A 27583-nucleotide genomic window follows, 5' to 3' on the forward strand; every position below is an offset into this window, starting at 1 on the left:
TCCACATGAGGGAGGGGATGCCACAAGGAGCAATGGAGGCAAATCACTTAGGAGACGGGGGTGGGAGTGTAGGGGGTGGATACTGGGCTGGAAAGCAGGAGATTCTGTCCCCAGGGGAGGAAGGGCAGTAGTGAGACTCACTGTACCTGGATAGGGGAGAGCCTGAAAGGGAGTATGGGGCCCTCTCCTTGGCTGGGGGTGTCTGTTGTCGAATCTCTGGAACACTGGTTGGGGAAGAGCATTCACCCTTTCAGGTGCTCACTGAAGTCATTCCCGCCCACAGACTTCATTCACTCATTCATTCAGTGTTTCTCTAGTGGCTGTCCTGGGACCCACCTGTGCAGGTCGCCGGGAGCAGTGATGACTGAGGCAGGCTCTGCCTCCTGGAGCTCAGGAGCAGAAGCGGAAGCGGAAGCGAGTGCTAGGAGGGAAACGCCTGCATTCTCAGGGGAGGTGGGTCGGAAGAGCTGCAGCGGATTCTGGATTGGGGCCAGCTTCCCGAAACAGGTGACACTGAGCTGAGTCTGAAGGGAGGAGGTGACCCTCTGTGAAGTAGGGAAGAAGTGTTTTCGAGGGGGTTGGTGTATGAAGACCCCAGTGGCTGGATGGAGGACAGGAGACCTGAAGAGTTGAGGGGAATGAGGTGTGGCCGAGTGGGGGAAGAGGCAAGGCCAGGTCCACGGGGAATTGTGAGTTGGTTACACTAGGGATGTGGCCAAGGAGCAAAGGGCGGTTGGGTCTCCAAGGCCAGAGTGGGAAGCTTCTCTGCAGTTTAGGTGCTGTGTGACGCTGAGAGAGTTAAACAACATCTCTGAGCCTCACTTTCCTCCTTTGCACGATACTTTGAGCTGCTGTGTTGGCTTAGGCACGTGGAGGGTTTAGCGCACGTCCTGGGGTGCAGTAGGGCTTTCAGTAGCGGTTATTGGTATTAATCCTCTTCAGTATCGTAATACCTTTTTGTACGAAGAGCGGGCTGAGTGGCTGCTTTAGGGATTTGCTGGGTCAGAGCGTCCTCTGGTGGGCACAGGGAGACGTGGCTCAGAGAAGAAAAATGGACCAAAGGTTTAAATTTTAAAGATCTTTCTTCCCTCTCTCCCTCCGTTCCGTTCTCCCTGTCGTCTTTCCTTCCTTCCACACACATCCCCCCAGAACCTGCTTCCACCTATCTGGAGACCCAGTGGTGACTGTGACAGCCCAGGCCCTGCTGGGCGGAGGGGTGCCCGTCATAGGACACTCTTGAGTAGAGCTTAACACGGAAGCCGGATACTTTAGGCTGGAAAGAGACCCGGGAGGAGGGCGGGACCGCAGTATGCAGAGCCTCATAGGACAAGGCGAGGAGCCTGTGCTTTCTCCTGAGGGCACTGGGGAGCCATAGAGAGGTTTAGAGGAAAGGAGAGACAGGGTCAAGTTTGTTATGTCACGTGGAGGATGAATGGGAAGGGCGGGAGTGGGGCTGGATCAGACTCTCGCCCTCCCTCGGAGTCTTCCCAAGTCTGGCAGTCTGATGGCAGCTCCCCGACACACACCCACGGACCTGGCCCAAGTCTCCAGGCCGGTGTCCACACACAGAGCTCCGGGTGGTGGTGGCACCCCCTCAGCCTGCAGGTCCAAGCTCCCTGCGCCCCAGGGCAGGTTCGGTTGGCCTTGGTGAGCCTGAAGGAGAATCTGGCGGGTCCCTCCGGGCGGGGTCCGTCCCTTCATGGGCAGGAGCAACCTTCCCGGCTCCAATAGCGGGGCGAGAGTGGGCGAAGGGTGAGGCGTCGCTTGGTCCCTGCATGCTCTCTGGCGGTCTCCTTGTGGAGTTAGTGGGTTTGTTCACGTGTTATAGATGAGGATGTGGGTGTTTCGGGCTGAGGCATGTGTAGTGTATCTGTGTGTTTCATTTGTTAGGGCTGTGTGTGTCTCTCTGTGGATGTAGGTGGGGCGAGTCTCGGGGTGTCAATGAATGGGTTTCTGTGTATGTCTCTGGTTATGTGCGAATTGTGTGTGTGTGTGTGTGTGTGTGTGTTTGTAGGAGGGAATAGAGTAGCTCAGTCCAAGTGTGTGTCAATGTCACCTTGTGTGAATGCAAGTGAGTGTGTGTGAGCCAGTGTGTGTTTTGTGTGTGTTAATGTGATTGTGGTACGGGCTGACACGAGCCTGATGCCACACCTTGAATCTAGCAAACCTCCAACACCAGCCCCTTCAGTTTGGGAGAGCGGGGAGATAGATCCGATGCCCGAACCTGGGACCCCCTCCTTCAACACTCTTCCCCCTCTCAGGGATGTACCAGGTCCCAGAACCGCGGGGAGGGAATAGTGGGGGGTGCTCCGCGCGCAGTAGATGAAGTTCTGCGGCGCCAGTATTGACCACCAGGCGGCGCTCCAGGGCCGCTACTTAAAGACGCACCTGCGAAGGCGCTTCCCCAGCGTTCAAGGGCGCGGGCGAAATAATTTGCTTAAGTTGATTCAGCTCTGAAGTGGGGTGCTGGGGTTCAACACTAACAGCAAGAACAACAATAGCTGTTATTTATATATCTCTTAATACATGCGCTCTGATGATTTCAACGCAAGTTTAGGTGCTCTTACTGTGCACATTTTACAGATTCAGAGAAGGCAGATGACTTGTCAGAGTCACACAGAGCTGGAATCTGAACCCAGGCGATCTGGCTTGACTCAAGTCACGTCCGTGTGACTCCAGGGTCTGTGAGCGGACCCCTTCCTTGCCGTCTCCGCAAACTCTGGGGGGAGGGGAAAACTGGGTGTGGAGGAGCGAGGGACGGGGAGAGGCCAGGGTGAGCTGGGGCAGATCATTAGGGGCCCGAGGCACCGGGATGGGGACGGTACACGGTCTTGGGGCTCGCAGTGGTCTCTACGCAAGCTGCCCCCATTGCGGTCATGGTCAGCTGTGGGTGATCTGGAAGTGACCGGCCACTGATTCATAACCTCAGTAGGACTTGCTGAGTGCTACGGGGGTTCGCTGGGCACGAGCACGCCACAACCTCTCCTATCTTCCTGACGACGCTAAGAGAACGTGATCCCCATTTTCAGGGACGTAAATGGAGGCACGGAGAGGTTAGTTACCTGTCCAAAGCAGTGAGGATGGGATGGGTGTGTGCTGGTTATTTTTGCTGCATAACAAACCACCCTAAACTCACTGGCATAAAACAAAAATGTTTTATTGTGTTCATGGAGTCTGTAGGTCAGCACAATGAAAGGGAATAATGGGGAATGGCTTTTTTTCAGTTCCACAACGTCTGGTGCCTTAGCTGGGGTGACTCCAATGGCTAAGGTCTGGGGTGACTCCAATGGCTAAGGTCTGGGGTGACTCCAATGGCTAAGGTCTGGAATCATTTGGAAGCTTCCTCATCATGTCTGGTGCCTGGTCTGGGATGACTTGAAAACTGGGCTTAGCTGGAGATGTTGACTTGAGCACCTCCATTGGTCTCTCCGTGTGAGTTGGGCTTCCTCACAGCATGGAGGTTAAATTTCAAGCAGGAATGTCCTGGGAGGGGGGTCTTGAGAGCAAATATTCCAAGAGAAGTGGGCAAAAGGCTTTTATAACTGGCCTTGGGAGACACGTAGCATCACTTCTGCCATACTTGTCGAGGCAGTCACAGCATGTCTAGATTCAGATTCAAGAAAAGGGTATGTGGACGCCGCTTCCAGATGGTGGTCAAAGAACTTGTAGCCAGGACTTCCCTGGTGGCGCAGTGGTTAAGAATCTGCCTGCCAATGCAGTGGACACATGTTCGAACCCTGGTCCAGGAAGATCCCACATACCGCAGAGCAACTGAGTCTGTGGCGCCGCAACTAGAGAAAGCCCGCACACAGCAACGAAGACCCAACACAGCCAAAAATAAATAAACAAATTTATATAAAAAATGAAATCTATTCTTAAAATTCATTTCACCTGTTTTTAATTTTATTTATTTATTTATTTATTTAGCGGTACGTGGGCCTCTTACTGTTGTGACCACTCCCGTTGTGGAGCACAGGCTCCGGACGCGCAGACTCAGCTGCCATGGCTCACGGGCCCAGCCGCTCCGCGGCATAGTGGAATCCTCCCGGACCGGGGCACGAACCCGTGTCCCCTGCATCGGCAGGCGGCCTCTCAACCACTGTGCCACCAGGGAAGCCCTCACCTGTTTTGTATTTATTAAAGGTGGACGTTAGCAAACTTAACATTTTGCATGTGGCTTGCCTTGGGGGCTCACATTATATTTCTGTCGGACAACGCTGCTCTAGAGAGAAGGATAACATCCATTTGGGGACCAGGAGGGCGAAAGGAAAAGAGAAAAGCAGGGAAAATAAGAGCTGCAAGGGCGTGGGTAGGAGAGTGAGAAAGCTGTTTGGTTTGCCCTAGGCCCAGTTTCCATGGTAACCTTGCAATAAACTCTTCCTACGTTAAAAAAAAAAAAGAGGAAGTGTTTGGGTTTCTTCTTTATTTATATACTTATTTATTTAACAATTAAGTTAATTAATATATTTATGTTAAATGATTGTATCATACGTTCTCAAGAAAGAGGTCCCATAGGTATCTTTCATGGAGCACCAACTCTGGGCCAACCTCTGTTCCAAGGGCTTTCATGGATCATCACCTTTAATCCCCCTAAGGATCCTATGAGGTAGGGTTAGTGGTTATCGCCATTTCACAGAGGCGTAGAGAAGCCCAGGGATCTTCCCAGAGTCACTGCGAGGGCAGCGAGCAGCAGTAGAAACTCAATAGCTGGACCACAGTGCCTGATTTACATAGAGTTGCGGGTGGGGGAGGTTTATAAAGGATGGTGATGCAGATGTGTATTTAGAGTAGCTATGATATTCACCTGTCCCAGCCTGTGGACCCAGTCAGCGGAAATGCCTTCTTGCAGAATTCACGTCTGATCTCACTGAGGATCATACACGTACAGAAACTGTGTACAAAAACACACGGTGAATTGCACGTGCATCGTTATGGCTACAGAAACATCTGCAAGAGCGAGGCCTCATTGAACGAGGCCCGTACCCCATCAGTGAGAGCTGTGGACCCCAAATGATGCCCGCACCTCACAGCTGAGGCCTGTGTACCCTTATTGAAGCCCGTCCCCACTGAGTGAGGCCCGAAAACTCTGAGTGAGTCCTGGTTCCACCGTGGGAGGCCATAGGCTTTTTTGTTGTTTTTTCTTTGTCCGCGCTGCGCCGCTTAGTGGGATCTTATTTCCCGGACCAGGGATCGAACCTGTGACCTCTGCTGTGGAAGCACGAAGTCCTAACCACTGGACCGCCAGGGAATTCCCCCCACCACTTTTTTTCCCCCATAGCCCTTGATTTACGTCTCTCTATCCTGAACTCCACCTACACTGTGGAGGGGAATTGCAACCCTGCAGGAAGCCGGTCCTCTACCGAAAAGAGGCCTCTATCCCCTGAAGGAGCTCGGGTCCCCCTGACTGCTGTTTCAGCCCCTGTGAATATGGCCTTTTGGGGCTCATCACTAATGGTGATCCCACCCCTTGAGTCTTCCGTTCCTCAGGCTCGTCCAGAGCCGGCTCCTCAGACCCCACCAACTCCGACCCCTGCTCCAGCCCGCAGTATTGCCATGGAGATGGGGTGCAGCTGGGAGGCGGGGCTAGCCTGTGTGCGCAGGCGCAGGGCGGAGCAGACCCGTCGCCCGGAACTGCTGAGATTGAGCAGAGGGTGCAAGGCCAGGCCCGACCACAGGCAGGCGAGCGTGGCGCCCCTCCCCGCGCCGCTCCGGGGGCGCACGGCGTCGCCCTCCCCAGCACCTGTCCCGGGCGCCGCGGTGTCACTCAGCCTCTGTCAGGAACAAAGGGCGGAGGGGCCGGGCCGGTGGCACCCCTGGGTTTGACTCGTAAGCTTCCTGTGGATGCTAGGACCCCTGTGGGCAGGGACCTCGGGAAAGGACGCTGCGTCAGCCGCCCAGGGGCAGTTGGAGCCCGAGCCTTGCCACATTCACCTGAACCTGAGCTCCAAGCCCTGTGGCGCTGTTCCAGAGTGGCATTTGCACAGGGGACCGCAGCCCACGTCCGCCTTGGGCTCCCTCCTGCTCCGCTGTCAGCGCCAGCGGCGGCACCGTGGCCATGAGCCTTTTGGGGGACTGGTGCAGGGGGCTGGCCGTGGACGTGCACAGGGCCTTGCTGGTCACCGGCATCCCGGAGGACCTGGAGCAGACAGCCATCGAAGCCGTCCTGAAGCCGGCCTTGCTGCCCCTGGGCAAGTTCAGGCTGCGGAACACGCGGGCCGTGAGGGACGAGAAGGCCAAGGCCTCCCTGATGGAGTTTGTGAAGGGCATTAATCATGGTGCCATCCCCGAGGAGATCCCGGGCAAGGACGGCGACTGGAGGGTTCTGTGCAAGGACAGCGTGGAGGGCACGAGAGTCCTGAGGCAGGTGAAACGCTTGCTGTTGGATAAAAGGCCTCCACAGGCCACAGTGGCCAGGGCCCCCGGGGACACGCCCACCCCTCCCGCTTCGGAGACCCTGGCTCTGGGGTCGGAGCCAGGGGTCAGGGAGGCTGGCCCCCCTCCTGGTGCAGCCAAAGATGCTAGGAGGGGCCGTCGGGGTCACAGAAACAGAACCAGAGGCAGCAGGTGGGCCAGAAGAGCGTCGTGGAGCGCGGCCATCCACGTCGGGGAGCGGGAGTCCCAAGACTCTCCCGACTAGAGCCTGGGTATCACGATCGAGGAGATGGGCAAGGAGGACTTGAGCGGGGATGGCGAACAGAGCGCGCTGTACGCCACCCTCCAGCCCGCCGCGAAGGAGCCTGTTAGGAAGTGGGCCCTCCAGAAGGAAGGAGATGATGGAACGGTCCCGGCGAGTTCTTGGCCCTGGCAACGGTGACGGACAAAGCCAAGAAGAGGAAGATGGAGAACGATCCCCCTGGGGCTGAGTCGATCAGCCTGAACATCAAAGAAGACCGGAGCGAAATTCCAGACTTAGTGGCCCTACTTACTCGCAGTGGGAGACACGTCGGACGAGGAGACCATGGGCAGCGACGCCTCCCAAAGCGAGTCTCAGGAAAACGGGGATCAAGAAAGAGGGGGGTGGACATTCCCGAGTTTGTGGCCATTGTGCCTTGTACAGACCCCGCGGGCCACTCCGCCTGCGACGAGATGTTTGAAAATTGCTTCTGTGATCGAGTTTCTGGGCTGGAGCGACAAGAAAGCTGAGCTGCCCGAGGTCTTGTCCGTCATGGCCAAGGACACTTCCCGAGGAACCCGAGTGAAGGTGGAGGAGGCAGGCCGCCAGGTGGACGCCGTGGTCCTGAGGAAGGCCGAAGACGGCGCTCACTTGCTGGGATGCATCTCCACCGTGGCTGAGCCTCGGACCACCTGCAAAGGGAAGAAGGCTCCCGGTGGCCCGCTTAGGGGCTGGGGCGAGGACGAGGAAGATGAGGGGGGCCTCCTGGAGCTAGCGGTGCTCCTGGATGCCCAGGACATGGCTGAGGTGATAGGAAGAAAAGGAAAAGGCCTGGCAGAGTGGGAGGTTCAGATGCGCCAAAGGCAACCTGGGGGAGGTCTTGGCGCTGCGGGCGGCCCGCGGGAACAGGAAGTCGGAGCACGTGGAGAGCGAGGAGTCTGAGCCCGAGGACCGCGCGTCCAGGAAGCCCGGGGCCAAGCGGGCCCGCCCGGCCTTTAGGGCCCTGGGTCGGGCGGGCTTGGGCAGCGACTCCCGCCCCGTCGGGGACCCGCAAAATCCGAAGGGGAGGCGGCGGCCCCGGCGGGCTGGGCATCCCTCCCGAGACGGAAGCCCAGGACGAGGCGGCAGGAAGCAATAGCAGGAAGGGGCGCGCGGGCGCTGGGGCGCAGGCCAAGGGCGGCCAGCCCAGGGCTCGGCCGCCCGCCGGCTCCAAGTCCACGCGTGGGAAGAAGGCTGGTCGGGGCAAGAGGCTGCCCCCCAAGTGCGGCTAAGGCCACGGCAAGGGTGCAGCTGCCGGTGGGACCCCAGCTCCGCCCCTCGGCCCTCCCCGCCGCGGAGGCGGCAACCGCTGAACCGTGGGCACTGAGCTCTAAAGTGCGCGCCCGCCCACCGCTCACTCCCCTGTCCTTTCAGTCCCTCCGTTGCAGGTGGCGCGAGCGAGCCCAAGGGAAAAAGGAAGAGTGTAACGGGCGCCCGCGGAGGCAGCAGCCCTAGGTGATGGGACGGGGTCTCAGGGTCCCCCCAGCGGGATTGTCTTTGGGTCTTCCGCGTTAGCGCAGGGGTGAGCGTGTCCGTGGACACCGGGCACTGGGGGAGGCCAGCAGTGCCAGTGAGTTCTTTCTGGCTGTTCGTAGAGCCCCGATCCCTTCCAGACTCATGCTTCTGGCCAGCGTCTCTGCGCCCCTGTCCTCCACCCCAATCTGATGGGGGCCGGGCTCTGTGATGGAGGCTCGGCCACCCAGCCGCGCGGGGGTGTCAGGATGTAGCTGAGCCTTCAGTCAGGAAGGCTGAACCTCCCTGCTGGGGGAGGAGATGATTCCAGGAAGAGAAGCCTGAGAGGCAGAGGGGTTGCTCCTGGGGGAGGGGAAAAGAGGTTGGGGAGGGAAAGGGAGGGGCGGGGCTCTGGCGACCAGGACCAAGGAAGGAGGGGAAGGAAGAGAGAGAGAGAGACCCACACCTGCCCTGCCCATCTGAAGTGTAGCTGGTACAAATGCACCAGCTCCTCAAGGCCAAAGCCACCTGCTGGTGCCCAGACACCGAATCTGTCACTCAACCTGCACGGTGTTTTCAAAGAGTGGGAATTATTTGCAACATTTTCAGTTTGGGGCAATTCACATACAGAGTGTTGGATTTTCTCTGCAGTACCAGGCGGTGCTCCTTCACGGGCCTGTGGCTCCCCCTGCACGTCCCGCCAGCTGTCCCCCACCCCACCTCCCGTGGGCTGACTCCCCTCAGCGCTGGAGGGGAGGGGTATGGCCGGCAGATACCCGAGGGAAGCGCTCTCAGGAGGCAGGAACAGCCCGAGCAAAAGCCCCGAGCCAGGGCTGTGGTGATTGGGGTTTATTCGTGTGTAACCCTTGACCGCTCAGGTGCCAGGATTCCCTGCTAAGCGTAGGAGAGACCGTGTCTCCAAAACAGGCCACCTGCCTTCACGGGGGTGGCTGTCTACTTGGATTCCACGTTACTGGAGTTTAGACTGTGAGTGTGCAGAGGTCCCTGGGGTCGGGGAGAGCAGACAGGCCGGGAGCGTGCCCCCCTCCCCTTCCTGGGACCTCTAGGAGTAAGCTGTCCCACCCCTCGGTCTGCTCAAACGGAGACAGGGGCCCCCTGAGACTCCCGGGGATGTGACCTGGTCCTCGAACGGCCTGGAGGGAGAAGCCAGGGCTCCAGAAACAGAAAACAACAAGCCTTTCCCTCTATTCGGTTCCTCAAAGCCTGTTGCCCACGAGGCCCCGCCTTCCTTATTGCAGGCCCCGCCCCAAGACAGGACGCTCCGCCCCGCTACAACTAGGCCTGAGGAGGTAGCGTCAACTCAGGCGAGTTGCCGTGGCCCGTTTATCCACCAGGTGGCGCTCCAAGACCGATGGTTAAAATCGCGCCGTGGTGGCTCGCAGGGTGCGCCCACTGTCCCAACCAGGAAGCGCTCCGGGACAGATGGTTAAAATCAAGGGGATGACGGCCCTTCTTGAGCACTAAAGGTGCGCGGGCACTGGTCCACTGCCTTGAAACTTCAAAGCTCCGCCTGTTTTTTGAACTTTCGGCCAGGCTGCCGCAGTTCTCAAAATAAGGTCCTGAAACCAGCTGCATCCACGTCTCCTGGGAACTTCTTAAGAATGCATATTCTTGCCCCCCCCCCCACCCGCTACCCCCACCAGCCCTACAGCCCTACTGAGTCAGGTCTCAGAAGCTCAGGCCAGGACTGCAGCCTCAGGAGGACCCAGGTGACCTTCAGACCTCCCTCCAAGAATTCCCTTTTCTCCTGCCTGTACCGAGGTTGGGCCAGGGTCATTTGCTTTGTTTTTCCCCCAGTGAGGTTGGGTGAGGGGACACAAAACAACACAGAGAAATGTCCCCCAGCTCCCACAGCATGTAGCAACCTGATGTCTCCCGATTATAAGGGCCAGTCACAGCATACTGCTCACTATCACACCACAACGTACCTTTTGCCCTGTTCCTGTTGCAATGAAGCTTTTTCAATGTGTCCAGGAGCCAAGCTGCCCCAGGAGATGTTTGTGGGGCTTGATCAAAACGGATTCCTGGGCCACACAGCCTGCACCAGCAATTCACAGCTCTGGCACAAAGGGCTCCAGAACCCGCGTTTTGGCCACGTTTCCCAGATGATGATTCTGTACTTGGTAGCCAAGATGTGACGAAGCATGTAAACTGCGGGCCCTGTACCCACCAAGCCTGCAGAACCCAGGAATGTGGGGATGGCAAGCAAAGTGACTTAAACACAAGTCGCCATCATGGGGGGGGGAGGGGAGGGGACACAAGGGTATGACAAAATCACCCTGGAGCATTCTTCAGTTGCCAAGTCCACAGCCAAGAAATAAGTTTGTAAACACTTTTATTTGCATGTTGACCTGCGCCCTCTTTTTAAGTTCCAGGAGGCAGTGAGTTTAAGTGTGCAGGCGAAAGGGCGAAGAAAAAGGGGAAGAGGAAGGAATTTCTCCCTCACCTCTCTCCCTTTTTCAAGCTGAGCACCTAGAATTGCATATGAAGAAGTTAAAATCATGGGTGGTGCGAACCCGTTGTATGGGTTTCTTTATTTACATTCCTTGGGTTACTATGAAGAGTCTATATTTTAAAAAATCAATGCATGGGGAATTCCCTGGTGGTCCAGTGGTTAGGATTTGGCACGTTCACTGCCGGGCCCAGGTTCAATCCCTAGTCCAGGAATTAAGATCCCACAAGCCACGAGAAAACAAAATTAAATCAATGCATGAGAGACACAATTTTAACAAGAAAACAAAGAGGGGTGTTAGAAGGAGATGTGCGGGGCACTGCCAAGCCCTTGCTGTACCTCCATTTTCAAGTATGGAGATAGCACCTCTGTCCAAGTGTCGGAGTTAGGGACACACCCTGAGCGGCCCATACTGTGGCAGGTGGCGAGGTCCTCCGTGGCCCCCCTGCCCTCTCCTCACAGCTGGTTTTCCTGCTCTCCGTGCTCTGCCTCTGCTCTGGCCTCAGCCCTCAGGACCCTGAGGCTCCTAGCCCCACCTGCCCTGGGGACTCTCTTGGGCAGGGTGGGCAACCGGGGAGTGTACCAGAAGGTTCTCCGGCGCTTTCGAAACCATGAAAAGCGTCCAGGGGTCTGGAACCTCACTGTCTTGACCTGTTTCCGGGTCCTAGATACTGGGCTGACCCCTAGGGCCCTCTGGTCAGATACAGCCTCTGCTCCCTGGACATCTGGTGCCTCTGCCCTCTGATTATCTGCATCCTCTACCCTCTGGACAGCTGGGGCTTCTGCCCTCTGATTACCCAGAGCCTCTGCCCCCTGGACAGCCATGGCCTCTGCCCTCTGATTACCCACAGCCTCTGCCCTCTGGACAGCCATGGCCTCTGCCCTCTGGTTACCCACAGCCTCTGCCCTCTGGACAGCTATGGCCCCTGCTCTTTGATCATCTACAGCCTCCATCCTCTGATTATCTACGGCCTCCACTCTCTGCTCACCTACAGCCTCTGCCCCCTGAGCCCTGGCTGCTGCTTCCTCTCTCCTGCGACGCCAGAATGAGGCCCAGTTGATCTTAGGCCTCCACCGTCTTGGGGGGCTCTCAGGCACCTGCCCGTCTCCTGCATTTCCCACATTATCCCCCAGGCTGGCACTGAGTGGCACTGATGCGCCATCCCTCTCCAACCTGGTAGAGGCCTGCCAGGCTTCGCCCACCCCTGGGCTGGACCTCGGTGCCCAGCCCTTCACCCTCCGCTTCAGCTTCCCCCAGGACACCTGGGTGACATACTCCCGCCACCTGTCCGCTTTGGACAGCTGGGGCACCGGGTTGTCCTCAAACATGGGCACTGGCAGGTTCACCCGGCGGCGGGCTGGCGGCACGCTGGGCTTCTTCTCCCCTCGCCGGAGGAAGGCCTCCACCAGTTCCTCATCATCCTCGCTCTCCAGGTCGCTCCCAAGGAATTTGCTGCCCAGGTAACTGACAGGCATTTTGCGCACCTTCCTGCCACGCCCCGTGCCTCTGTGGCCCTTGTCACCCTTGTCTCTGGAGGTCTCGAAGTCGCTGAACTCGCTGTCACTGGCGTTGCTGCTGTCATAAGTGCCCACGACCAGCCGGGGAGGTGGGGTCACCATCTGCTGGACTCTCCTCATCCGGGGCCCCTTGGGTTTTTTGGGGGGTTGGGGTGGATGCGGAGTGCTCTTCTCAATGATGCGGGCCACATCCTCCAGGGTGCGGCCTTCTTCCTCCAGAAACTGGATCAGCCGCTCCCGAAATTCCGCCTCCTTGGTGGCGGGCTTGGAGATGACCCTCCAGATGCCTCCCGCCAGCCTGACTTCGCGGGGGATGAGCAAATAGTCCACGTCCTCCCCGATCTGCAGCATCCCCACTGTGGAGTCCTCCTCCCGGCGAAACACCTTGCCGATCTTCTTAAAGGTCCCCACAGGCTTCAAGGCTTCCACGAGGACGTCCAAATCCACATCTTTGCAGACGTCGGGGACGCTCCAGAGGATCAGGCAGTCGGGGGATGGGAGGAAGCCCCAGGGGAACCAGCCCCCCACATGGCTTTTCTCGAGGGTCTTTAAAATCTCCAGGGTGAAATCTGGGGTGGGGGCAATGAGCCCAATCTACTCGTAGCCCCGAGTCTTGGGGGTGAGGGTGGGGTCTCGGTGGCGCCGCCGGGAGAGTCTCACCTCCCAATTTCTCCGCCTGCAACGAGTCTGGTCTTGATCAAGTCCCGCTCCCCTCAAGGACTGGTGGGAATCAATTTCCAGGATGCTTACGTGAGCCGGGATGAGGTCAGTCCTGAGGCTCCAAGCCCACCGCAAGCTGCAAACGGGTGTCCCGGCTGCAGCTGCGATACAGGGGCTGCCCGGTGGCTCTTCCTGTTCCAGGGACGTGCCTGGAACTTGGGGGAGAACTTCGCAGACAAAGAAGGCTCAGCCGTGGCTATTCAATATGGCCGAGGCGCTTGGAGGCCGCAGCCCAGCTCCCCAGGAGGGTCTCCCGCCCCTAGGCAGGCTGCCACCCCGGTGCAGGCTGCCACCCCGGTCCAGGCTGACCTTGACGCACCTCCCACCTCCCACCTCCCAGCCCGAGCGCTCAATGCCTAGGAGCGCGCGCGCGCAGGAAGCTCCTCCTCGCCTTCCCCCAGGATGAGGCCCACCTACCCCCTTCTCATCTTACACTCCGGGACTCGGGAAGACTGACAAGGGGGCTGTCCACTCCCTTCGGGACGCCCTCGCTCCCCTCCCCCACAGGGGTGTGGCCGCGCCCCGGGCCTCTCAGGGGCCCTATCTTCCAAGCTGAACGCCCGCGCCAAAGCCCAAGCCCACGTCAGCACCTTACCCCAGGAAAGGCAGCAGTTCCCAAACCTGCCATCCTAAACGTGCGGGTTCCAGCCAAGCCCTGAAGGTGGGCGTGCTAATGGGACAGTCCCTTTGAAAGCCATTGGCACTGTATATTACCGTTTTAAAATCGCGTGACTTGTGGTACCAGCAGTTCCTACTTATATACCGAGATGTGTGGGTGGAGACCTTGGTACCAGGGTCTTTCTGCACCAACCGCAGTGTGGAGCTTGGCACACAGTAGGTGCCCAAGAAATATTTTTGAGTGAATGAATGTGTTACCGACCAGGGTTCTTGACCTCCTTAATCAATAGAAATTGATCAGAGGCCAGACAAGAAATTCAGGCAAGGCTTTATTGGGGCCCCTGCGGGAGCAGGGGGGAGCGAGAACAAACAACGGGTTCTCTTGCTGGCTCGCTCCCTGGGGCCGGGTGTGTGTGTTGGGGGAGATCATTATATGGGGTGAGGGTAGGGGTGTGTCCAGGGGTCCGGCTGGAGCGGTGGCTTAGGTGGTTTGCCCACCCCTTAGGTGATGTTGTGTGCAGGGAGCATGCGCAGTACCCTGCTTTTGCTCCAGACCCCCTGCTTTTGTTCTGGGCTCGTCAAAAGTGGCAGTTGGATTTTTTGGTATCTTTTGTCCAGCATTTGCCCTAACTGCGCATGCATGCAGTTATTTTTAGTCCCATATAGTTTCCTTGTATTCTGTTGCTGGAGGAGACGTGTGTCCAGGTGCAAGCATGGCAGCACTGCAGCAAAGGGTCCCAGGTCCCAGCCTGTCTCAAATGAACCTAACTGTTCATTAGTAGTAATTGACTAAACTGTACAGCTCTGTTCTTAAAGTGATATATACTAGGCAGCTATGAAAAAAAAGAAGTGACTGAGAATAGTCACCTTTTATGGAGCACTTCCTATGTACTAGCCATCTTTCTAAGTGCTCTCTACGAATTAACTCATGAAATTAACTCACCAAAACATTATGAGACAGGTAATATGATGATCCTTTGGGATTCCTTAGATTTTTAGCAATCGAAAATGTTCATTAAGGGAATTCCCTGGAGGTCCAGTGGTTGGGACTCTGCGCTTTCACTGCCAAGGGCGCGGGTCAATCCCTGGTCGGGGAATTAAGATCCCACAAACCCTGCGGCGGGGCCAAAAACGAAATGTTCATTAAAGTAAGTTAAATTAAATTGAAGGTCCTCAGACTTGGCCACAGACATAGTGCGTCAGGATCCCTGGGACGTGTTGACCAGGATTTGCAAAGCTTCCCAGGTAACTCTGAGGCCCACGAAGCCCTATTAAATCTCCCCACTTCCCTCTCTCTTCCTCTCCTGCTCACTCCACTCCAGCCACACCTGCCTCCTAACTGTTCATCCAACACACAGGCTTACTGCCACCTCAGGGACTTTGCACTTGCTGTTCCGAACACCCAAAATGTTCTGCTCCCACTTCCTCTTGGCAATCTCCTACACCTCAAAGGTCATCATTTTAGAAAGGTCACACTGCCTGCCACCCCCAAACTACTAGTTGTCCTCCACCCTCTTCTGGGCCCTCCAGTCCAGGAATCCTTAACCCTTTCTGTGCCATAGACCCTTTTCAGGATAGTTTTTCAACGCATAGAACTGCATCCATGGGATTACAAAGGAGACCAATTATAACGAACTAGAACTGTTAAAAGAAATATCGCAACAACAAAACCTGTAAACTAATGACTTTAATATAAAAGTATAAAAATGAACACGTGTAACTTTAACTCACCACGTGTGATTTTATTTCACTCTTGAAGGAAGCAGGCAGATGTTAGAGAGGGAAAGAAGGAAGGAAGAAAGATGCTTGGGGGGGCGGGGGATGGTTAAGGTCTCGCTGAGACCTTTTCACAGTTATTGGCTCATTCGGGTTGTTTTTGCTTTTGCAGAGCCGGGTCGTTAGGCTTCGCTGGATTTTCTCCTCCTCCTCTCACAAGCTCCATCCCAGCCGCCAGGGTCACCCCTTCACCGGGCCTCCCGCCACTGCGCCCCTCCCTCTTGCACAATTTCTCTCCCCGCCTCCCAGCGCTCTCCATGGCAACGAGGAAGATGCACTCCTTCCCGATGGTCCGCTCTGAGAGGGTGGGCGGAGGCGGAGGGCGGAGCAAGGTAGCCACTCCTCTCAGCCTCTTATTACTTCCCTCGGCCTGATCCCACAAATCAGCTTCCCTGAGAAGCTGCTTTGTAGAGGTTCGAAACTAAAAATTTCTGCGACACCTCTGGTTGAGGAATGTTGGCTTAAGAATCCAACTCTGATAACTCAAGGCTTCCACGTGGGAATGGCCTCGCAGATGAGGCATTGGGTTTTGTAACTGGTAAAAATTGTGTTTGGGGGTGGGTGGGGGGGAGGATTATCCTAGAAATAAAACCCTCAAATGTTCAACATTGTTACAAAAATTGCCAACCCCTGAGCAGTTCCGCTGTGGGTGATTTAGATTACCCAGCTCTCTGGCAGGCGAGATTCTCCAGCCGCCCCCAAAAAACCGATAATTATAGCTCCTACTTCTATACTTGTTTAAAAGAAATGAAAAATCCAAAAAGAATGGAGGAAGAAAACAAAACATGGCTCAACTCTCTCTACCCAGCTACGCTTGGTTGCCACTTTAAAAAAAATTAATAAAAGTAACACACACACACACTTAAGAAAATGCTGAAGCTTACAGAAAGGCTAAAATGAAAAACAAGTCTCCCTCCCCCAGTCCCAAGCCTCCAGCCTCTCCCCCCAAAGTAACCACAGTTAAATGCCTCTGTACTTTTTTTTCTAAAAAAAAAATGCTGGCATGGGTAATTTTAGAATTTAACCCATGAGGATTTTTAACATGATCCTGAATTATTTTCATCACATCATTTACCACTTCCTCGTATTTTCTTATTTATTCATTGTCTCACCCTATTAGAATACTAGCCCCATGACAGCAGGGATATTTGTCTAGTTTGTTCGCTGCTGAATTTGCAGAATCTAGAACAGTGTTGATCAGGGCTCAAAGTATTTGTTGAATGAATGAATGAGGGGATTATAGATCTAGTGCTATAAAACTTGCTTTTTTCACTTAGTAGCATGTCTTGAAGTCTTTCCATATCAGTACAAGCAGATCGATCTCAGTTTTCTTGTTTCTCAGCAGCTTTCATCTTTGCATAAGCCCTCAAGCCTGGAATGTAATAATACTGATAATAATTCATTTTTATTGAGCACCTATTTTACCCCCAACCCTGTGCACTTTCTCTTTTAATCCCACAACCCCTCCTAAACAAGTATTATTCCCATTTTTCAGATGAGAAAAACTGAGGCCAAAGGCAGCCACACAGCTAAGAAGTGGCAGAACTTTGAATCACTCAGGATTCTTAGATTCCAGCCTCCTACTTTTTTTTTTTAAGTCTTTATTGAAATTGTTACAATATTACTTCTGTTTTATGTTTTGGCTCCTTGGTTGCAGGCATGTGGGATCTCAGCTCCCCCACCAGGGATCGAATCCACACCCCCTGCATTGGAAGGGGAAGGCTTAACCACTGGACAACCAAGGAAGTCCCACCCCATACTCTTTTTAAATAATGTGGGATCTTAGTTCCCTGACCAGGGGTCGAACCTGTGCCCCCTGCAGTGGAAGCGCAGAATCTTAACCACTGGACTGCCAGGGAAGTCCCTCCAGCCCCATACTCTTAAGCCTCCTTTATTTGCCCTGTTGCCTGTGGTGGTTGTGGGTAGGGAACAAGGTTGGCGGGCAATCCCTGAAGACTTCTCTCCCAGGTGACATTTGTAACTCTGGCACAGTCACCAGATTTGTCCTAAATGTCCCGAAATCAAATCCCTATCTAGAATGAACAGGATATAAATTATCCACACTTTTGAACCAGATATCACTGGGTTAAGTGACAGCACATAGTAGGTCCTCGACACATACAGCAGGAAGCAGCCTTGTGGCCCACACTCCAGCCGCATAATTGGGTCGATCTCCCCTCCCACCCTCCCCAATCCCAAATCTGAAGGCTTTTGGTGAGTATGGAAGCAAAGCTGGTAGTTAGAGCAGCTGTATATTTAAAGAATCATTCATTCATTCATTTATTCATGTGGCACATTTCTCTAAAGCAGTGATTCTCAAATCTGGTTGCACATTAGAATCACTGGGAAGAGTTTTAGAAATCCCAGTTTCCTGAGTCCAACCTACTGGATCAGAATGTCTTAGGGTGGGGGTGGGGTACTACATTTAAAAATCTTCCCAAATGACTCTGACAGAGGTGATGGCTGGTAAGGATGGACAGAAGTAGGTGAGGAACTGAATGTCCCTAAAGGAAGCTGACCAACTGGAAGTACCACAATAGCAGCGAAGAACCAGATCGGAAATTACGGTTTGTCCAATTTTAGCAACATAGAGGAGCCCTTTAAAGGGCGCGGGGGGCTCTCAGGTTGAACAATATCTACCCAAAGATTTCAGGTCCTCATCCCTGGAATTGGAAAATGGTGCTTTATCTGGAAAAAGGGTCTTTGCAGATGTAAGTAAAGATTTGAGATGAGATTGCCATGGATTATCTGGGTGGACCCAAAAACTACCATCAGGAATGTCCTTATAAGAGAGAAGCAGAGGAAGCAGATGACAGAGACACAGAAAAGAGGTACAGAATCGGAGGAGGCCATGTGAAGATGGTGACAGAGACTGGAGTGATGGGGCCACAAGCCCAGGAACACCTGGAGTCATCAGAAGCTGGAAGAGGCAAGGAAGTCTTCCCTAGGGCCTCTGGAGGGAGCTCAGCCTTGCCAACACCTTGATGTTGGACTTCTCTCTGGCAGGACTGAAGAAAACTCCAAATTAAAGCATTCGAGTTTTATTCCTTGACCTTGTCTCTCAAGAATAATTATTCCTGGGGCTTCCCTGGTGGCGCAGTGGTTGAGAGTCCGTCTGCTGATGCAGGGGACGCGGGTTCGTGCCCCGGTCTGGGAAGATCCCACATGCCGCGGAGCGGCTGGGCCCGTGAGCCATGGCCGCTGAGCCTGCGCGTCCGGAGCCTGTGCTCCGCAACGGGAGAAGCCACGACAGTGAGAGGCCCGCGTACCGCAAAAAAAAAGAATAATTATTCTTGAAGTGAAAGAATTATTGTGCAGTGTCCTGATCCCCAGGAGTCAGTTTTGGGTGATGGGAACCTTGGAAATGTTTTAAAATGCCCCCCACCCCAGCCTGCAGAGCTTCTGTCTGCTGCCTGCCCCTCGTCGCCAGCCTCACACGAGGGCGTTCCAATGGTTAGACCTCCCTTCTCTCTGGAGTCTATGAAACTTTTGGCATTCACATATCTCACACTGAACTTTCCTGTAAAATCGCCTCCCCCTTACCGAGCACTTGATCTTCAGATAGCATCTTTTTGAGTCTTCATGATCACCCTCAACAATAGGTACGATTACTATCAACCCATTTCACAGATGAGGAAATTGAGGCACGAAAATGAAGTACTTTACCCAGGCAGCCCACCTCCAGACCGCCCCACTCTTTATTTCATTAAGTCAGTTTTATTGAAAGTATACTTTATATCTTATACAACGTAACCTTTTTAAATGTCCATTGTGGTAAGTTTTAGAGTCACCATCACCACCATCAAGATATAGAACCCTTCCATCATCCCCAAAACTCCCCTTGTACCGTTTATGGCCGTCACCTCTGCCTACCCCCAACCACTGATCTGATTTCTGTCCTATAAGTGTTGCTGTTTTTAGAGTTTTATATCAAAAGAATCATACAATGTGTCCTTTTTGTTTGGCTTCTTTCACTCAACATCATGATTTGGGAATTCATCTGTGTTGCTGTATCTGTAGATCATTCCTTTTAGTTGCTATGTAATCATTTATTGAGTGAATACTCCACGATTTATCCATTCACTTCTCAGTGGAGATCTGGGTTCTAGCAGCTTTATGACTAAAGCTCCTATGAATATTTCAGAGCCTACGTTTTTCACTGCAAGCTGTATACTCTCTCTGTTGCAAAGAATCTGCAGCATGGGTAGCATTAGCCCCACTTTACAGATAAAGAAACTAAGGCCCAGAGAGGTGAAGTCGGCTCCCTGAAGACACACGGCTAAACAGGTAGCAGAATCAAGAATTGAACCCAGGACTGTGTAGCTCCAAATCCTTTGACACTCCTTCCATTGTGTGCATTGTTGATGCCAGGGAACTGTGGGTACTGTCTTCCGAAGGTCATGACCTTGGTGGATTCACCAGTCTGCCTTTCGGCATCCCATTCTGAAGCAGCCTTTTGTCAGCACACAGAGAACACATAGTCTGCTGTGGGAGCTGGGTACGCTTTTATCAAGTTCAGGAATCTGAGCTCTAAAACCAGACTGTGTTCTTTGTCAACGCAAAACGCAACTGTCACTGGATCCAGGATCCCAATGACCAACACTTAACAGCTTCCCCCTCTCAGCCACTGTGCTAAGTCCTTTATATGTCTGAACAGATTTACTCCTCCCCCAATCCTGGTGAAATAGGTTACTACTAGCCCCGTTTTACAGATAAGCAACCCAAGGCACAGGGGGATAAGAGGCTTGCCCAGGCTCATGCTCTGGGAAGTGGAGGAGACCGGACTCGTACCCAGGCCAACCGTCCAACACTATTCCTCACCTCCAACCTCCATACACCAGACAGAGGCTTCTGCTGCCTTAACTGGCAGGTTGCCTAATGAGCCAGCAGATTAGAGGAATTTAGTTCCACTATGAACTTACAGAGATAGTTATCCATGTTGTATGTTTATCACTGTATTAACCATGTCTTTTATATTCTGTACTCGGATGCTTTGACATCTGGGGACTTGCTGACCCTTAAGGGGCTGCCCTTCCCAGGGTTAGGCAATTCCTAGAGAAAGGGAACAATGCTTGTCCTTGAACGTGTTCTTCAAATGCAAACGAACCAACCAATCCAGAGCCCCTGCCCCCAGCTACCTTCTTTATTAAGCCCTCACACTCTGGGCCACCATCCACCTACCCTATTCACTCCGGGGCCAGGTCCCAGACACCTAGGGACAGCCCCTTTACCCCAGAGCCTGCTGAAATTATTCAGACTAGCCAATCCTGAGCCTGCCTTCCCTGCCTCACCCATTCTTTCCCTGAAGAAACCATAATAAAGTTCTTGTCCACGGTTCCCCCTCTCCCTCTCCCTCTGCCTTCTGACCAATCCTGGAGCTTCCTCGTGTGCCCCCCCCCCCCACTGTGGTGTGACTTGTCCCCTTTTCTTGGGATCTGTGTTAGGGCACAGACTGTAGTCAGAAAGACCTGGGCTTCAATTTCTTTCGAGCTTTCCTGTGTGGCCTTAGGCAAGTCACTTAACCTTTCTGACCATCACTTTCTTCAGCCATAGAATGAGAAAATGGTCACGATAAAATGATAGTTCATGATCACTTAGCTCCTCTTCTGAAATCCAAAAAGCTCTGAAAGCTTTGCACCAAAAAATGTATCCAAAAAATGAAAAAAAATTGGAAGCAAAATCTAGACTGACATGAGGCTATTTACAGTTTTAATTTATTTCACTTAAGGTCAGTATTTCTCTACTATTAGAATACTAATGGATATGATTATGGGAGCTGCCCAAATCCCCCCTGGGGGTGAATTACACAATATAAGATATAGTCTCTGTATCACTTTTCTAAAACCCAACACTCTGAATTCTGAACCACGCCTGGCCCGAGGGTTTTGAATCAGGGGTTGTGGACCTATAGTCCCATACCCCAAGGGATGGGAAGATACAATGAATTAATGAATATGAAGGACTCTGCACAGTGCCTGGAACACAGGATAGCTGTTATTGTTTTTATTCCAGATAAATTGTTTCACTTTTCCCATCAGCCACTGGAAGCCAGTGAGATGGAAAAAAGCTGTGTGTTTTGTGTTCTCTTGGCTATGAGATCTGATAGCACCCCTTTTTAAAAACAATGCAGCCCTGGAAAACTTCAGGCAACCCATGGAAGTGATTTTCAGAGCATTTTTTTTTTAGCAACCAGATTGCTTTTCCAAATTAAATCTACCACGGATCCCCCAGCGTATCAAAGAGCATGCAATGATTGCATTCACATCCATTTATTTTATAAGTTCGTATTTGTATGATACAGCATCAACCACAAAGAACAATGAAGAGTTTTAATTGAACCTACGTTTGAAAATGCGGATTTACCAAGGCCACCTGCAGCCTTCCCTCAGCCAGCACATCCAATTTACTTGGGGTTTTCTGTGTGCCAGCCATGTCTTGACCCACACAGATAAGTAGCTTCAAATGGTCACCGCTTTATGCAAGTTTGAATTACAATCTCAGGAAACTCTTCAACTTCTCCAGAAAAACTTGAAAGAGAAGTGGTAGGAGATTTGGGTTTTATGGACAGCCTTGAACAACCACGCACGTTGTGTATACAAACGTGAATCTTGTATGGGAAACACCCCAAACCCACAAGAAGCATAAATACCATCTTAATACTGAAATATGATGGTAAGAAATGTCACAATGTCCTTTGTTGCTGTACAATGATTGTGCCTTGATGGGAGAAAAGCAGATGCCATAAATGAATGTGGCTGAGGTTTTGTGTAGCCTTTATTTAAGCTCAGATTCTCAGGAAACAGAAACAAAACAGTACAATATTCTGTCAGTGAGTATGCCCAGGCTGGAAATTGGCAAGGGATACAAAGATCAGGACAGAGCTACAAACTTCTAGACCATGGATGCATTTGCAAGAAGTTCACATACATGTGTGAGGGTGGCAGGAAAAGCTTTATCCCAACCCTTGCACAAGACAAATGATGTCAAGGCTGATGGTAGAAAGCCAGCTTGGGGAATGGACAGAAATCAGGGTCTTCAAGGTCTTAGGTCATGTCAAAGCAAGTAAACTCTAAAAATTCCTCTGTCTTGACACCTGCTGCGAATGCAAGGACCTAACGGGAGTTTCTAACTGCCTGAGGGTGGGAGGCTTGTCTGCATCCTGGCTGCCAAGGTGGGGTGCAGGGAAAGAACTTCCACCTTTTGGCTCTGCGAGCGGGGCAAAATGGGGTAGCCTTGCAGAAATAAGAAAGGGGTTTGGATGCTGGAATTCACAGACATGACTGATGCCCACCATCGTAATACATTGGGGAGCCTCCACCACTACAGTTTGGTAGGTAAGAATCTGAGCCTGTCTCTCTGTGTGTAAATTGCATTTTTAAAAAGAAGTTCAGGGCTTCCCTGGTGGCACAGTGGTTAAGAATCTGCCTGCCAATGCAGGGGACACGGGTTCAAGCCCTGGCCCGGAAGATCCCACGTGCCGCGGAGCAGCTAAGCCCGTGTGCCACAACTACTGAGCCTGCGAGCCACGAATGCTGAGGCCCGTGCACCTGGAGCCCAGGCTCCACAATGAGAAGCCACTGCAATGAGAAGCCCACGCACTGCAACAAAGAGAAACCCCCGCTCGCCGCAACTAGAGAAAGCCCACGCGCAGCAACAGAGACCCAATGCAGCCATAAATAAATAATTTTTATAAATAAATAAATAAATAAGAAGTTCCGCTCAAACCTTTGCAAATCCATGAACTAATGGAAGTTTGCAAACTCACAGGTCAGACATCCTGAGCAGGTGTTCTGTCTACCCACAGACACTTGGATTTTACTTGATTGTTGTTTTGTTGTGGTCTTTCCTCACCATTCTGGGAGACTCAGCTTATAAACTTGGGGACTATACGTTAGTGCTGTACATTGATCATTGTTGACGGTGACCTCTTAATTATTACCTCCTTTTGACCATCCCTGGAAGTCTTGCCTTTTGTTCTTTAGAGAGTTGAGCACAAGTTAGAGCTTCTGAGATTTAATTTGGGGAGACTCATACCCTCACCCCAGGCACCAATCAGAGCAGAAATGTCCCATGTCTGACCATTCCTGTAAGGGAGACCCAGCATGTAGAGAACAGTGACAGCTTTTTATCAGAGTCACACACAGAGCAGTGAGGTCCTCAGACGTGGCGAGGAGACAGCTCACTTTCTCAGTCATGGTTTCTGCTTGCCTCGTGCAAAAGAGTAGCCTACGCCGGACAAGTTTATGCCAGAGGCACATTCGAGGTACATCCTTATAAAAGACAAAAACAGGGCTTCCCTGGTGGCGCAGTGGTTAAGAGTCCGCCTGCCGATGCAGGGGACACGGGTTCGTGCCCCGGTCCGGGAAGATCCCACATGCCGCGGAGCGGCTGGGCCCGTGAGCCCTGGCCGCTGAGCCTGCGCGTCCGGAGCCTGTGCTCTGCAACGGGAGAGGCCACAGCAGTGAGAGGCCGGCGTACCGCAAAAACAAAACAAAACAAAACAAAACAAAAAAACCCGACAAAAACAGGTCTAAACTTTGCGATGACAGGATTTCCAGCAGAGCCCAAAGCTGGAGGGGTCTGGGCCTCATCCCCGCAATACACACCCAGCAAGAGGGTTTGTCCCCAACATCAAGCCGCCGGGCATGGCGAAGGGGATAGTGGCCTTTCTCCCGAGCACAGAACAGATCTCCCTGACGTGTTCTTCCTGCTTGACTGTTCCTCAACTCTGGTAAGAGACCTTCTGCAAAACCTTGAAATTCCGAGCCCCATTTCTCCTCTTCCATTTCCCGCAAACACGTGTTTTCGCGGTCGCCGCAAGCGGCCCGCGGTCTCCATGGCAACAGTCTGACTCGCTGCTCGGCTCCGACTGCGACTGCGCATCTGGTCCTGCGGCGCCTCCGGGTTGTTAGACTTTGTATGCGGATCTTTGAAACTCTTCCTCATTCAGAAGTTACCCTCACCCACTCAAATAATACCCACACGCATACTCAGGTGTCACTCCCACACTCTTAAGTGTTGCGCACAGCTACTCAAATATTACCCACTTGAGCTTATATACTCAAGTGATGTGATGCTACCCACATATTAAATGGTACCCACGCTCACTCATATGTATTGAAGTATTCAAAAAACAACTGAGATGTTACCCGCACCTACTCAAATATTTAATATGAGTGCCGCGAGGGCAAGATTTGGGTCCGTTTTGTGCCCCGGTGTATTCCCAGTGCGTGGAATAGTGTCTGGTACACCGCAGGTGCCCAGGAAATATTTGTTGAATGAATGAATGATCCATACTCAACCAGATATTATCCACTCTGCTCAAATGGTACCTACTCGCACTCAGATGTACCCAAGTAACTCAGAAGCTACCCACTCACTATGAGTGCCGTGAAGGCAGAAAGTTGCATTGGATTTGCTCCGTTCTGTATCCCCAGCTCCTAGAACAGTGCCTGGGACATAGTAGGTGTGCAATGCACATCTGTAGAATGAATGGATGAGTGACTCACACTCAACTAAGTCTTAACCACACCCGCTCAGATGTCACCCGCAAGTTAACTCAGATAAAAATACCCAACTTCGGGCTTCCCTGGTGGCGCAGTGGTTGAGAGCCCGCCTGCCGATGCAGGGGACGCGGGTTCGTGCCCCGGTCCGGGAAGATCCCACATGCCGTGGAGCGGCTGGGCCCGTGAGCCCTGGCCGCTGAGCCTGCGCGTCCGGAGCCTGTGCTCCGCAACGGGAGAGGCCACAGCAGTGAGAGGCCCGCGTACCACAAAAAAAACAAAAACAAAAATACCCACCTTTGCTCACACTAGTCAGATGGTACCCATTCTTACTGAAACGTCACCCACTCCCTTGACTGGGTAACTCATCTCCCCCGAACTTACTCAGAGGGCACCCACCTTTCCAAGTCACCACCCACCTTTCCAAGTCGCCACCCACACCCACTCAGCTGACGCCCACCCCAGGTCACCTCACAGCTTCCTGTCAGATGCATGATGTCGTCGACGGTTTTTCTTGTGCTTCCGCTTGCCTTTCTTGCCGTCTCCCGCCTTGCTCTCCTTCGTGGAGTCCAGAGGTGGCACTCTGTCCACTGCAGCAGTGGCCCCAGGCCCCGGTTTCTCCCCTGGCCCAGGCTCATAGCAGTTTCTGGCAGGAAGCTCTCTGGAGCCCGTCACTGTCGGGCACAGTTCCTGCCTTAGGACCCGGGCCACATCTTGCGCCGTCCTGCCCTGGCTCTGCAGGAAGAGGTTCAGCTTGGTCAGGAATTCAATATCCTGCTTCCGGGGCATGTAGACCACTCTCCACAGGCCGCCCTTGCCCTTGATCTCCCTGGGGATCACGGCATAATTGATGTCCTCTGCCAGCCTAATGATGACGGCCTTGGATCTCTCTTCTTCCACAAAGGACTTCCCAGCCACTTTGAACTTACCCAGAGGTTTTAGGGAAGCCTGTATGATCTCTTCGAATTCTTCATGGTTGCAGTTTTCCGGGATACCCAGGATCATCAGAGACTTGTAACTGTCCACCTCAAAAACCTTGCACCCATGCTCCAACAGTGCAATGTCCTTGACGCCGAAAAGCATCTTGCCCAGCTCTCTGAGGCAGCAGTATGCCCGATGGTGCACACCTGAGCTGCCTCGGGAATCCAAAACGTTATCCAGGATGCCATGACCCCTTCTCAAGGCAAAGAGAGAGGCCTCACGGGGCCTAGTTTGTCCACCTCAGCCAAGGATGCCCCAGGCCCTGCCCACAGGGCTGCACAGTGTCCAGCCTTCTGTAACCTCCCTCCCAGGGGGCTCTTGGGAATTCCTAGGGACTTACAGAGTGTGAAGCAGGGGTGGGTGTCTGCCGGCTAGCTCGTGGATCCTGAGTCCTAGGCAAGGCCGCACCAGAGCGAGTATGAAGATGCTGGTCCCTCTTTCTGGCGGTGGTCCTCAAAGGTCTTGCAGGTCCTGTCAGTCTCAGCAGATCTGGGACGGCTGATCGCCCTGGGGCTGCTGTCACCGGGGTGTCCTGCGAGGGTGCCTGGCGGGCAGGGCGGCTTGTTCTTTGCCGCTGGCCCAGAGGCTACCCTCACTGCCCTGTAACCTGGCCGAGACAAGGATGTGGCCGCTGCACTTGCTCCCACAATGACATCACCACCTCCTTCCGCTCTGCAGCTCAGCCGTCACCATGGCAACTGCTAGAGCATTGCCTCTGCCATTGGCCCGGCCCGCCGCATTTAAATCTGAGTCTGAGGGGAGTCATTCAGGGGTGAGGGGTCAGCCACCCGCCTTCAGAAGTACCCTCTCTTCTCCCTTGAGAAAATGGCTGATTCTAGGGGTCGGGGGACAGGGAAGATACAAGAAGAGCCATTTCGGGCGCTCAGCCATTTTTGGAACATTTTTGGGGTCAGAAAGTAAGGAAATGCTCAAAGAATGATGGGAACAGGTGGAAGGGCATAGAGCCAGCCTGAAGGGCTCCCACTGGCCAAATCTGGGACATTTTGAGCATCAACATTAAAAATGAGCGCAACAGATCATAACCCCTTAAATAAAACAAGAATCCATGAATCTATGTGGATATAAGTAAACGGGTAGATGGAAAGTTTGGTGGAAGAATGTGGGCTATTATGTTGTCTCATATAAAATGTATGAATCAAAGGGAACAAAGGTATCTTTACCGTGGAATGTCCTTGTTTGTAGGACACACCCACTACAATATTCAGGGATGATAGGGTACCAGATTTGCAATTTACTCTCAAAACCGTTGGTGGGGGGGAAGTTCTCTGTACCATACATGCAACTTTCCTATAAGTTTGTGACTGTTTCAAATATATTTTTTAAAAGGAAAAAGAAATGTCCTGCACACGTGTTCACCTTCACAATGGCCATTTCTCCTCTTACCACCCCAGTAATAAAAGCCATAAGTTTGAATCAACTGACACCCTCCCAACTCCCAGCTCCAGGGATGGGCACTGAAGGGTTTGAACTAATCAGCATAATCCCACCCCCTTGCCACAGTGATTGGTTCAGAAGTGGTCACCCAGGTAACCCAGGCCCAAGCCAATCAGTGCATTCTATCTCCCTGGTCATGGAGATTGGTTAAGGGCTGGATACATGGACTTAGTCCAATCAGAAAGACGCTCAGGAGTTTTGTGACTAGTTATGAGGAAGAATACCCTCTCTTTCCCCCTAGATGTGAAAGAATAAATATGGGAGCTGCAGGAAGCCATCTGGGAACCACAAGAGAAGCCATCTTGAGGATGAATTCTACTTCCAGAGGAAGGCAGAGCTGAGAGAATCACAGAGACCTCTCAGGGCAACCCCCTTCATGCTGTGGTTCAGTGATGCAGGCTGTTTTTTTATTTCCAAGTCATCGTGTGCTCCCAT

The 27583-nt window shown here is 53.0% G+C and overlaps 3 protein-coding genes across 3 annotated transcripts; 1 reads left to right on the forward strand and 2 right to left on the reverse strand.

Moving 5' to 3' along the window:
* The first annotated feature begins 6055 nt into the window (after positions 1-6055).
* PNMA8B (PNMA family member 8B) lies at positions 6056-7884 on the forward strand. Its single transcript, XM_030761421.2, is given in 7 exon segments — positions 6056-6775; positions 6778-6918; positions 6920-7007; positions 7010-7089; positions 7091-7425; positions 7427-7631; positions 7633-7884. Coding segments are annotated over 7 exon segments (1821 nt in total).
* A 2508-nt stretch (positions 7885-10392) lies between these two features.
* CCDC8 (coiled-coil domain containing 8 subunit of 3M complex) lies at positions 10393-12463 on the reverse strand. The gene has a single exon (XM_022584855.3). The coding sequence runs from the start codon at positions 12444-12446 to the stop codon at positions 11034-11036; it is 1413 nt and encodes a 470-aa protein (XP_022440563.1). The 5' UTR covers positions 12447-12463; the 3' UTR covers positions 10393-11033.
* Positions 12464-24397: 11934 nt separating this feature from the next.
* PNMA8C (PNMA family member 8C) lies at positions 24398-25851 on the reverse strand. Its single transcript, XM_030761422.2, has one exon. It carries the CDS (start codon positions 25793-25795, stop codon positions 25184-25186), a length of 612 nt encoding a protein of 203 aa, XP_030617282.1. The 5' UTR covers positions 25796-25851; the 3' UTR covers positions 24398-25183.
* Between the last annotated feature and the right edge of the window lie 1732 nt (positions 25852-27583).

Source organism: Delphinapterus leucas, chromosome 20 (genome assembly GCF_059928025.1).
Source record: "Delphinapterus leucas isolate spDelLeu-1000000601 "Yukka" chromosome 20, BTC_Dleu_Yukka2, whole genome shotgun sequence".
NCBI classification, from domain to species: Eukaryota; Metazoa; Chordata; class Mammalia; order Artiodactyla; family Monodontidae; genus Delphinapterus; species Delphinapterus leucas.